We start from the raw sequence: 13,412 nt of genomic DNA on the forward strand, positions 1-13,412 counted from the left end.
AAAATAATCCTTAAGGAAACAAATCACTCCCTACACCACCCAAATGCCTTAAACACCCCTCACACAACCTTACCTAACACCTTCTAATTAATTATTCTTTTACCTCCAGCCTATTACCGAATGTATCTAAGATTATGTAATGATGATATCATATTAACACCATGTAAGCCACATTGAGCCTGCAAAAAGGTGGGATAATGTGGGGTACAAATGCAATAAATAAATAAATATAGATATATATTTGTTCAAATATTTTTGAGATACCTGTTTCTTGAGAAGCAGGTGATTAGCCATTACAGCTTCCATCTATTTAAAAACTGTCACACTATAATCAACTTTGTTTTATAGCAGCCCAAGAACTACAAGAGCTGATGACCAGCTCTGGGTCATCATTTATTTCTTTAATCAAATATACAGACTTCTGGGTGATGGCCAAGCACAACAAGATGAAATCAGTAAGAATGGAAGAAATAAATTTTCTTTATCATTAAGGTTAAAAACCCTTTGGAAAACAATTCTGATTTTAAGGTAAGTGCCGTGAGTGGGTTAACATTACACACAATTATTGATGTTAAGTTGGCTTGCACTTTTCAGACAAATGTAATCAAACATAGGACTCCAGATTGTACACAAAGGAAGGTGATGCAAAGAAGAGTCGATTTCATGCTGTAGTTCACTGTGATTCTTTCACGTGCTTTTTTTTTTTTTGTCCGTTCAAAGTTATAATATACAATCGTGTTTTATTTGCATTATAACAAAATACTCTTCAGTCCTCTTCAGGTCTAATAAAATCTTTGAAGCAAGCGTTTATCTTTTGCATGCACATACAAGAAACTTCTTTAGGGTGATCTCAAGGAAGCTGCATTGCAGTCTAAACACTGTGCCCTCATCTCTGCCTTACAAAAAGAGTCTTGAAGGCATTGTTGTAGTTTTTGTTGAAGGCTGTGTAAATGAGAGGGTTGAAGAATGAATTGGAATAACCAAGCCAGAGGAAGATGCTTTTCCATACTGGGGGGACGTTGCAGGAGCAAAGGGGACTGATCAGCTCGGTAACGAAGAAAGGGATCCAGCAAAGCACAAAGACTCCAATTAAAATCCCCACCATCAGAGCAGCTTTCTTCTCTTTCTGTTCCCGCCATGTTTCACCGTCTGTCTGGAAAGCGATTGTGGCATGACGGGCTGTGAACACCATCTGTGGCTCACGGGCGGCTTCCTTTACCTCAAAAGAAAAAGCAAAGACGAGTTTTTATAAGATACAAATACACTCTGTTACATGGTTTAAAACCTAATATCACGGTAGAATCAGTCATCTGTCATTTCAGCAGACATTAAATAAATCAAAAGCATGTTCCACTATTGCTGTTGCTGGGGAGTGTGCAAAGCTCTGCATTTGTATTTTCTGACACTCGTTCAATGGAAAAGGAATTATGAATTACAGGTCAGGAGAGGAAGTGCCTGGGGAAGTGTACGGTCTATTTTTTGTTTCTTTTCGGTCTTAGCTTATTTATTTCAGCAGAGCAAGCAACAAAAGTAACAAAAAGAAAAATATGAACATTATAACTAGACTAGTAAAAAAAGGCCCGTTTCAGTTTTTAAGGAAACGGGCGCTAGCAAGGTTTTCCTCGTAGTGTGTATGTTTGAGAGAGTGTGTGTGTGAGAGTGACTGTGTGTGAGAGAGAGAGAGAGTGACTGTGCGAGTGTGTGTGTGTGTGTCAGAGAGAGAGTGAGATTGGGTGCGATTGTGTCTGTGAGAGTGTGTGTGTGTCAGAATGACAGTGTGTGCGAGTGCATATGTGAGACACAGCGAGACCGAGAGTTTGCTGAACTCCCTTCCCCTCCCCCCTTCCACCCCTGTCTGAGTTCCTGAAACCCCTCCCACTTCTTCACATGTGAGTTCCAGGACCCTCTTCCACTTCTTCCCATCCCCCCTCTCCCCTTCCCACTCCGCCTCTCCGAGTTCCAGGACCCCCTCCCTCTCCTCCTCCCCCTTCTTCCCATCCCCCCTACCCCCTAATCTAGGACCCCCCTTCCAGTTCCAGGACCTGCCCCTACCCTTCCAGTTGATTTCCAGGAATCCCCTCCCCCGTGTCGTTTCAAGGCCCCCCTCTGTAGTTTCATGACCCCCTCCCCCCCCCCCCCGTGTCGGTCATGACCCCCCTTCCCTCCCCTGTTGTTTCAGGACCCCCCTCCCCAACTCCTGCACGTTTTTACCTCCCGCACGCTTCTCACAGCCTCTTCTTTCACTTCTGTTTCAGCTGTTCCTGTGGTCCCGCCTTCAAGGGCAGGACTACATGAACAGCAGAAACAGAAGCGATAGAAGAGGCTGTGTGATACGGATGACGTCACTGATCTACTGCCGGAATCAGACCACGGAGCCACGGTCCCAGGCAGAGACCAAAAGTTGGAGGTTAGAATTATTATATAGGATAACATACTTAAAGGTAAGCATGGATTATGATACAACAAATTATTATAACATCACATCAATAAAGGAAATCAAAGTGTACCATTTGTTGTTAAATGTGTAACAGATTCCTTTGCTTTCCTAAGTAAGCTTCATCTCTTTAAGTTTGAAGAACTAAGGGGTCCTTTTACAAAGGCGCGCTGAAAAGTGGCTTGCGGTAGTGTAGGTGCGGGTTTGGGTGCATGCAGAATCATTTTTCAGCGCGCCTGTAAAAAAAGGCCTCTCTTTCTTTGCCGAAAATGGACGTGCGGCAAAATCAAAATTGCCACGCATACATTTTGGGTCTCTGACTTTAATGCCAGCTGTAGACCTAGCGGTAAAGAATTTGGCCGGTAAGGACCTACACGTGTCAGATGCCATTTGGCGCGCCTCCGCTACTCGCGTCCAAAAATAAAAATTATTTTTTAGACGCACGTAGCGGACGCGCGTCAAAAATGAAATTACCACAGGAGCCATGTGGTAGTTGGGCGGTAAGTCCATTTTGGCATGCGTTGTGCACGCGTAGGCGCCTACGCGGCTTAGTAAAAGGGGCCCTAAATTCCACCATTTATCATATGTCACTTGTGACAAATCAACCAATGTGATAAAATTGTCTTAATTGCAAGAGATATTAGGGAACCAAATAAATAATAACCCTCTGAAGCAGTGGCGTAGCCAAGGGTGGGACCTATGGTGTGGCTGGCAGGGATTTCCAAGCCCCACCATCTGAAAACTCCCAACAACTGTCCCTCCTGCATACCTTGTAGATAGCAGATGGCATGCAGGTGAGACAAGGAGAGACCAAATCACCTGTGGGTCAGGGAGGGGTTCTTCTGCCCACCCATCTTGGGTCCAGGCCCACTCAAAGTTGGGTATCTGGCTACGCCTCTGCTCTGAAGATAATATGTTAGTGATAGAAATGGATTTTAAAATGAGAAACTTATAGGAAAGAGTAGTTTTCATATGAAACAAAGTGTGTCCCAAATTAAAACCCAGCATGTTTGTGTACATTTACAGCGGAACAGTAGGTGTTTAATATTGCCTAACTCTGGAGCACAAGACCAATACATTTTTGAAAACTCACGGTTAAATTAATATGACCTTAAAGTAGTCCAATGAGCTCTGTGGAGAAGAATAGTGATTGAATAACTGAAGAAGACCAGGAAGCATGAAAAGTAATGTGCCAAAAGGTTTTCCATTCGGAATCTTGAATAGTTCTATTTAAGTCATTCTCCCGTGACTTTTTCAATTGCAGTTAAATTATCTGAATTCAGATGCTTGAAAAGGTTGTAGAATTTTGATGCTGTACGACCAGAAATAATTTGTTACGTAGAAGCATAATGGTTGGAGTAGAGTCTGATAATGATGACAATTTAATACATTTTCGTAATGCTGATCTGAGTTGTAACCCTCTATAAAACTGTGAAACCAGGACTGGGATTCACTAACAGTCAGCCAGGAGGATTTATCATCATTCAGCAGTGTGCTCGCACCCCATTTACCTAATTTCTACCAAGATTGCCAGTTTACAGATGTTTCATTTGCTAATATCTTTGGAATGTTTCATAAAGGGAAGTAATAAGTGGTTAACGAAGGACTTTGTAATGATCTATCAAATGAAGAAATGGGTTTGAAAGTATGGCTAAGGACAGGATTATCTATTATATTCTTTGGTAAATTAGTACCTATTAATCTAGAGAAAGGCACAGGATACATTAAAGCTGATTCCAGTTGCATCCTTTTGGACTTTTTAATTTACCAAGTGCAATTCTAGAAGCCTTATTTACCAACAAGCCTTCTAATAATGGTGATAGAAGTTTTGTGGAAAATATAAAGGGAACGTGCTTAATATGTACATTATTTTAGGAATGACCAGCATTTTTAATGTATCCAGTTTCCCCACCAGGATAGGTGTAAGGGTGACCAAGTATTGAGAAGGTCTTTAACTTTCTGAATAATTTTATCCATATTGAGTGTTGAGGAGGAAAGAAGATCTCTATCAAAATATACACCTAAATACTTAATAGAAGAGGTGATCCATTTTAAACTATATTGGGGTATATTGAAGGGGATGCAGAGATTATTTAAGGACATTAGTTCCATATTTTCCCAATCTACATATAACCCAAAAAAGAGGGTATGGATCCAGATAGATATAGGAGTACATCATCAGCATATGGTGAAAGTTTGAGAATGACACCCAAAACATCAATACCCTTAATATGATCATTTTGGCAAATAGCTGCAAGGAAAGGCTCCAGTACCAGGTTGAAAAATATTGGAGACATAGGGCATCCTTGGTGAATACTTCTATATAGTCTAAATCAGCGTTTTTTAACCGGTGTGCCGCAGCTGCTCCCCAGGGGTGCCATGGGAATCCCACAGGGATCCACTTTATTTTTATTACAGTTGTACCCTGTGCTTTCCCACTCATGGCAGGCTCAATGTGGCTTACATATTGTATACAGGTACTTATTTGTACCTGGGGCAATGGAGGGTTAAGCGACTTGCCCAGAGTCACAAGGAGCTGCCTGTGCCTGAAGTGGGAATCAAACTCAGTTCCTCAGGACCAAAGTCCACCACCCTAACCACTAGGCCACTCCTCCACTGTTGCTACTATTTGAGATTCTACATGGAATGTTGCTATTCCACTAGAAGTTGGCCCTTGCAGATCACCCCCCCATGTGGCCACGCAGGCTTCTGCTTCTGTGAGTCTGACGTCCTGCACGTCAGACTCACAGAAACAGAAGCTCTACATGGAATGTTGCTAGTGGAATAGCAACATTCCATGTAGAATCTCCAATAGTATCTATTTTATTTTTGTTACATTTGTACCCTGCGCTTTCCCACTCCTGGCAGGCTCAATGCGGCTTACATGGGGCAATGGAGGGTTAAGTGACTTGCCCAGAGTCACAAGGAGCTGCCTGTGCCTGAAGTGGGAATTGAACTCAGTTTCTCAGGACCAGAGTCCACCACCCTAACCACTAGGCCACTCCTCCACTCCACTTTACAGACAGAGATATGAGTTGCATCTTCCACCTGTGCCCTGTGCCCCTGCCCAAACTGGCATCATCCACCTGCGCCCCCCTCAGGCCTGTCAACTATTTTTGTTCCTTTCCTCCTGCCTCTGATGATCTTCCAACCTTCGCATTCAGTGCCAGAAGTGGCAGTGATCAAGGCAGGCAAATCCCAGAAGTTTTCTTCGTGCAGTTCCTGCTTCCTCTGATGCAATTTCCTGTCCCCGTGTAGGTGGGCGCTACAGAAAAAAGCTTCAGAGACCAGCCTGCCTTGATTTCCGCCACTGCTGGCACTAAATCAGAAGGCTGAAAGTGTTGGGTGGAGGAGGAAAAGCATAAAAACAGTAGCTGGAGCTTGGGGGAGGGGGCATGGGTGGAAGATGCCGGTTCTTGGGGGGCAGGCACAGGTGGAATATGCCAGTTCTTGGTGGGGGCAGGCATGGGTGGAAGATGCTGGTTCTCAGGGGTGGGCGCAGGTGGAAGATGGCAGTTTGGTGCTGGGAGAGGGCACAGGTAGAAGATGCTGGTTTAGGGTGGGGCACAGGTAGAAGATGCTGGTTCAGGAGGACACACATGGGTGGAAGATGCTTCACCTTGGGGGGGGGATATAGGAGACAAAGATGCTGCCCATCAGTTGAGCACAGCAGAGCAAGGTGAGTAGAGAAACAAAGATGCCTGAGAGGGGGAGGTGACCTGGAGAGAAGAGAGGTTGGATAAAGCAGTGAGAAAGAGAGTGAGAGAGACGTTGGAGTAATGGAGGGAAGGAGAGAGAGAGAGAGAGAGAAAGAAAGAGAGAGAAGATGCTGAGGGGGGAAGGCAAGTGAGCAGAGGGAAAAGTGGGAAAGATACTGGACCTAATAATGGAAAGAGAAAAAATTGAGAGAGATGCCTGCCCTTGGATGAAGAGGGGAAGCTGGACACTAGAAGGGTCAGAGACACAGTAGGAGGGGTGGGAACACAGTGGGCAGATGCTAGACAGGACAGAACAGAACACAGAGGGAATGATGGTGGGCATGGAGAGAGAAGAAATGTCAAAAGGGAAGGGAAGAGGGGAGACATGCTGCACATAAGGGAAGGGACAACGGGAGATAGGCTGAACATGAAGGGAAGGGAAAGGAAAACAAGATAGATCTGAAAAAAAGGAGGTAGAGAAATTGATGACAGCTGATTAGTGCCAAACAAACATAGGACAGGAGGTGAAATTGCAAATGGAAAGGAGGCCCTGGAAACAGAGATAAGAGTACAGAGAGAGGAAAGCAGAACCAAAGACTGGAAACAAGGTGATTGCAATAATAAAATCACCAGACAACAAAGGTAGGAAAAAATGATTTAATTTTCAGTTTAGTGATTGAATTATGCTGGTGTTGAGAATTTATTTTGCACTGTACAGGAGGACATGCATTTATATTTTTCAGGTGTTGCATGATATGCTGAGTCCAGTATCTCTGCTTTGAGCTTTTGTCTGCATGGTTTTTGTAGTTCCTCATTTTGTATCAAGTGAGAGTCATGTTTTGTATCTGCAACTGAGGTGAAGGATTCTGCTGACATGGTGGTGTCTGTGTAGGAATCTGTATCCATCTTGCTCCGGTTTCCCAGTAGCAGGTATATTGGTGCTCTAATATAATGTAATATAATATAGCCCAGGTCTCATCCAGTTCTAGCTCTGGACCCGGGCCCATAAAGCAATCACTGCTCATTCAGGCCACACTTACCATACTCAAGCCTTCAGACAAACTCCAGATGAGCTGGGAGTGGGCCAATGATCCGGAATAGCGATCCGGGGGGGTTGGGAGACACTTTACCAGGAAGGATCCTGCTCCACTCTCCAGTTCAGGAACCACTTGGTACTCTGGGAGGTTTTATAAACAAACTTAACTTTTATTGAACTTGACTGCAACAGGCAGTTAGTAACTTGAACTTTCCTTCAATACAATCCAAATGCTTCAGCTCCCAAACAGTTTCAGTGTCAAGACTATTGATATCCGGGGACTCCATGGTTCCTGATCCTTTCTGGTTGGTATATGTACAGGGAATTCTTAAATTGGGGCTATTTACATAGAGACAAAGGCTCCTGTCCATGCCTATCCTGGTAGCCAGGTGTCAGTTTACAGGGGCTATATTTCTCCTACTCTCAATCTCTCCTCTTCCATCAGGCACAGACCCCATTAGGGCTGTCCTCCTTCAGTAAGTGCACCTCCCCAGTCCTACCAAAGCTCTCACTCCTTCTCCATTTATTGTGAGAATGGCAGTAACTGCTCCTTAATTTCTGCCTGGCTGTAAATGGCATTCCAGAATCCCCCTTCTCCTTCCTGGTCACTTGGCGGGGACTTGCAGACCATCAGAGTTCACTACGTACCCTTAGAGGCAAAACCAAGGACATCTTCTGGCTCATTTATTATCCCTCAACTCCACCTCCCCTGTCACTCTTCTCTCCAGGGGCACTTTGCCTCTGCATTTTGTTTCATAAACACTCCCATGGACTGGGCTTCGTCCTACCCAGGGACCTCCCAGTCACTCCCCTCAGTAACTCTCTAGCTTTCAGTAATCCCAATTTAACCGGGGATTACATATGTGAAATGATTTGGTATTCTGTGCCTTTGGCTAAACTTCTTAGAATGATTTCTAACTTTTGACATGGATGTGCAAATTACTGACAAGCACTAGTCTATGATTACTTCATTGCTGTGTCTCCAAGGAAATATCTGGCAGTAAGACATCTTTTTCTTGGTTGTCTGATGCTATTTTGCTATTTCAATCATCATTGCTTGTGATGTAAAGTCAGAATCTCACATTTGTTCACCAGGTCTTTTTTGTTCTGCATCTGAACATTTTTCAGTTTAGCTGGTGCTTTGAGAATCAAATGGGGTAAGAAACTGTCCCCCTGTTTATTAAGCCGTGCTAACGGCTGCTGCACTGCAATGCCGACATAGTCCATTGAAAGTGAATACGCTGTGTTGGCATTAGCGCACAGCAGCCGCTAGCGCGGCTTAGTAAACAGGGAGGGTGTATTTTTAAAAAACGTGTTAAAAATGAAAACCATACCTAAAAACAACACTTTACGATCATGTCCTATAAGTTGCACCATTTAATACAGTAGAGAGGTGATTGTTTTGTTGGGTTGTATTCACTATAGCTGTCAGAGGTTGATCTTACCAACAAAATATATCTGTGCAATAGTATATTAATTTTATGAAATGTGTGCGAACAACAGTGGATGCAGCTCTCACCACTTCTCATTACCTCTCGCCTTGACTACTGCAACTTACTCCTCACCGGCCTCCCACTTAGCCATCTATCCCCCCTTCAGTCTGTTCAGAACTCTGCTGCACGTCTTATATTCCGCCAGAACCGATATACTCATATCACCCCTCTCCTCAGGTCACTTCACTGGCTTCCAATCAGATACCGCATTCAATTCAAGCTTCTCCTTCTTACCTACAAATGCACTCAGTTTGCTGCCCCTCACTACCTTTCTACCCTCATCTCCCCTTACGTTCCCACCCGAAACCTCCGTTCACAGGACAAATCCCTCCTCTCAGTACCCTTCTCCACCACCGCCAACTCCAGGCTCCGCTCATTCTGCCTCGCCTCACCCCATGCTTGGAACAACCTTCCTGAGCCCTTACGCCAAGCCCCCTCCCTGCCCATCTTCAAGTCTTTGTTTAAAGCCCACCTCTTCAATGCTGCGTTCGGCACCTAACTCTTACCGTTCAGTAATCCAGACTGCCCCAATTTGACTGCCCCTTTCGGACTGACTGTTCACTTGTCTTTTAGATTGTAAGCTCCTTGAGCAGGGACTGTCCCTCTATGTTAAATTGTACAGCGCTGCGTAACCCTAGTAGCGCTTTAGAAATGTTAAGTAGTAGTAGTAGTAGTTTTATACTAGAGGTTGACCGAATTTCAGTCTCGGTTTCGTTACGGTGCCAAAACTGGCCCAAAATCCTTTTTCTGCCTGGTTTCGGCTGAGAGGTTATTTTAATTTTTGGCCGTTTTCGGTCTCGGCTGAAAATCATTATCAGACTCATTTTTGAAAGAGAAGGATGCCCATCTTCCGATTTGTGTTGAAAGATGGGCGTCCTTCTCACAGGGTCAATGAAATGCTTTGATGTCCCCATGCATACCCCCACCCTCCCCCTCTGTCAGACTGTCAAAGTAATGCTTGGATGTGTCACTCATATATACTATCCGCTACCACATTTGCTTATTTCCGATCTGACGAAGAAGGGCAACCTTCGAAAGCTAATCAAGAAATGTATTAAGTTATGTCCAATAAAAAAGGTATCATCTTATTTTCTTTTCCATGTTTTATTTTGTTTGATTTCTATTGATAACCTTTAAGAGTGGACTAACACGGCTACCACACCTCTCTACCAATATTCTATAACTGCATCTTGGAACACAGATATCATTATAGAATTGAAGCTCAGGATGCGGCATCAGTGTGCTGAACTGGAGGCGCCAAGTTATAGAATTGTCCTCCAACGCTTAGTTCCAGTGTTTTGAGGTGGTTTTTTTTATTATTTTAAGAAGAATATGTTCTTTAGCCATAGAAACTGATCTACAACTTGGACATTCTTAGTCAGTGACGTGAGGTGGCCAATAAGTTGCACCTAATAAATAAGCATACTTTCCTTCTGAAAACCCATGGTGTCAATCATACCCTCCTCAAGTAATTAAAATCCAGAACTGAAATAATCTATTTTTGAGAAGAAATAAGCCTCAAATGATAACTGCTGATTATTTAATCCTTTGAAACTAATGTAATGACTCCAGGTCACCATTTCAAATGATAAGCAAGTGAATAATGAACCTGCAACACAGGATACTTTGTTGGCGGTGGAAACTGACGGAATGATCAATATCATGAAATGTTCAAAACCTTGGAATCTACAGAGCAAGCACACACACACACACTGCAAGAAAACGCCACATGCTATCCAATAAAGTGGAAAGAGAAAAGATGAATGAAGGCAGGTGAAAGGACAAGCAGAAAATGACAGATCAAATCGCTGAATGTCTCTGACCTATGTAGCGTCCTAAAGAACACAGACAGAAAGAGGAAAAAGTACAGCACAAATGTTCATAGCACAGAGAGACATATGCAACAGGAAAGTGAGAGTAACCACATAGCCTGTGTAAACCACTTAGACATAAATTCAGTCTCAAAATAGGCCTAAGCATGCTACATTGTTTTAATGTACTGCTGCTATCATTTTATAGTGCTACTGGAGATACACCTTATAGTGGAGGAGTGGCCTAGTGGTTAGGGTGGTGGACTTTGGTCCTGGGGAACTGAGGAACTGAGTTCAATTCCCACTTCAGGCACAGGCAGCTCCTTGTGACTCTGGGCAAGTCACTTAACCCTCCATTGCCCCATGTAAGCCGCATTGAGCCTGCCATGAGTGGAAAAGCGCAGGGTACAAATGTAACAAAAATAAAATAGATACTATTGGAGATTCTACATGGAATGTTGCTACTATTGGAGATTCTACATGGAATGTTGCTATTCCACTAGCATAGAAGGCTGCGCAGGCTTCTGTTTCTGTGAGTCTGACGTCCTGCACGTACGTGCAGGACGTCAGACTCACAGAAGCAGAAGCCTGCGCGGCCACATTGGTGATCTGCAAGGGCCGACTTCTACATCTACATGGAATGTTGGAATAGCAACATTCCATGTAGAATCTCAAATAGTAGCAACAGTGGAGGAGTGGCCTAGTGGTTAGGGTGGTGGACTTTGGTCCTGGAGAACTGAGGAACTGAGTTTGATTCCCACTTCAGGCACAGGCAGCTCCTTGTGACTCTGGGCATCCATTGCCCCATGTAAGCTGCATTGAGCCTGCCATGAGTGGGAAACCGTGGGGTACAAATGTAACAAAAATAAAAATATGCAGTTATTTTCTCTGTCCCTAGAGGGCTTGCAACCTAAGCTTTTTTTTGTTTTTGTACCTGGTCAATGGAGAGTTAAGTGACTTGCCTAAGGTCACAAGGAGTGGCAGTGGGAATTGAACCCAGACCACCAGGATCAAAGCCCACTACACTAATCGTTAGGCAACTCCTCTGCTCCAAGTTTTTGTACCTGGGGCAATGGAGGGTTGAGTGACTTGCCCAGGGTCACAAGGAGCTGCAGTGGGAATTGAACCCAGGTTGCCAGGATCAAAGCCTGCTGCACTAACCACTTACACACACCGACCTTGTTATAACAACTAAAGAAACCCAACAATCTTACTTAAAAAAAAGGGGGGGGGAGGTTGATAGTTCATAATGCAACATCTTGATTTATTTCTAATTTTAAATTATACAAGCAAGAAATAATTTAGAAGAACTACCTCACTAATAAACTATGGCCCTTATTCTAGAAGCATCCCCATATGTAATTAGCAGTACTTAAATGAGTAGATTGGCATACACATGTAAATCCTAGCTTATCATGTTTGTTTTGCCAAGAGGCATGGTAGGGTATGAAGAGAGGGAGTGGTTTGGGCAGGCCTAATGCATTGACATAGGTTCCTCATCTTAAAAGGAAAATCCACATTTACACCTGCCCTCAGGCATATATTCCCTCCAACCTTTCCATGGCATCAGATCCCCCTTAAACCCTCCCTGGTCATCCAATCCCCCCTCCTGTCATGAAATGCCTAGCCACCTACCTGGGGTTACCCCGCAGCCACTTAGAGGGTCTATCCCCAGCACAGCTCAGGTCCGCCTGCATCTACCACTTGTGCTTAATACTAGCACATTCCTCCCACGACTGGGTAACAAGCTCCTCTGGGTGAGTCTCCCGCTCTCAAATTATCCCCAGTAATTTCTAGATTATTGGGGCCATGCTCCTAGTGGCCCCACAGTTCCCAGAAAGCACTCATACACCCAACACACAAACCACCGGGATTCTTTATCAGTCCAGACAGGCAGAGGCAATAAGCTGAAAATTGTTTATTGTCTTAAAAATATTGAACAATGAACAGAAAAAGTGCAATCAGCAAACAATAACAGAGAACTGAAATATGTATCAATTATAAAACTATCTGAACATTTGTTTACTTTCTAAAAAGTATCTGTGAAAATCAGGTCATATAACTGTTCACAGAGCCTCAGTAAAGAGATCCTACTCTCTTTTCTTCCTGGTTAAAACTGGGGCAAAGCCAGTACACTCCAAAAGAAATTGAGCTCCTGAGCCAATTAGAGCCCAGAACAACAAATTTGAAAGTATACTGCAGACTGCCTTTCTAAAAGAAAACAGCCTTGGTTCTGCAGCAGCTTTAAAACATAAACATGCACCACTTGCTGCCAAACTAGTGAAATACACTTCAGGAAATACCCAATACAATTTACAGGCTTAAAGCACACTGTTCTGTCACACCTCCCAACAAATTATTTTGCTTAATTAGCAGCCAAACCCCTAGTGGTACTAATGTGAGACTACAGCTAGTGGTCATGCCACTTTGAAATCAGGACCATGGAGAGCAGGGGTGATTGAGAATCACTCCTGCTCTTGCTAGACACCAGGGACCCCTAGTAGGCCAGGGCTGGGATCAGGGGGAAGGGGTGGGAGGTGTGTGTGTGTGTGTGTGTGTGTGTGTGTGTGTGTGTGTGTGTGTGTGTGTGAGGGGGTCGTCTTGCACCAGAGGTATTGAGTGTGGGGGTTCAGATGATCAGGTGGGGATTTTCCTGTTGGGGAGATTGGATGATTGGGGTGTTAAGGGGTATGATCCTGTGATGGGGTTAGGGGAAAGATATCATGGATGATCAGGGGAGAGGCTGAAACTGCAGGGTTGAAGTGTGTGGGCAGATGGGGAGCAGTAATTTTATTAAGCTGTTCCCACCCATATGTGGGCTAATCTAACATCTTTTGTTTCACAATGCCCAGTTTTTTATTTAAATCACTGGTGTCTCTAGGCATGGGGAGACATCTACATGCTGTCCTGCACCAATTGTACAAGCCAAATTTTCTATGC

The 13,412-nt window shown here is 44.0% G+C and overlaps 1 protein-coding gene across 1 annotated transcript in view; it reads right to left on the reverse strand.

The window, feature by feature from the left end:
- Positions 1-886: 886 nt before the first annotated feature.
- Positions 887-13,412, reverse strand: part of LOC115459552 (5-hydroxytryptamine receptor 5A-like) — a 38,974-nt gene continuing 26,448 nt past the window's right edge. The window contains exon 2 of the mRNA XM_030189364.1: positions 887-1,219. Within this exon, the coding sequence (XP_030045224.1) occupies positions 887-1,219 (333 nt within the window). The remainder of the gene's footprint in view (positions 1,220-13,412) is intronic.

Source organism: Microcaecilia unicolor, unplaced genomic scaffold (genome assembly GCF_901765095.1).
Source record: "Microcaecilia unicolor unplaced genomic scaffold, aMicUni1.1, whole genome shotgun sequence".
Taxonomy (NCBI): Eukaryota; Metazoa; Chordata; class Amphibia; order Gymnophiona; family Siphonopidae; genus Microcaecilia; species Microcaecilia unicolor.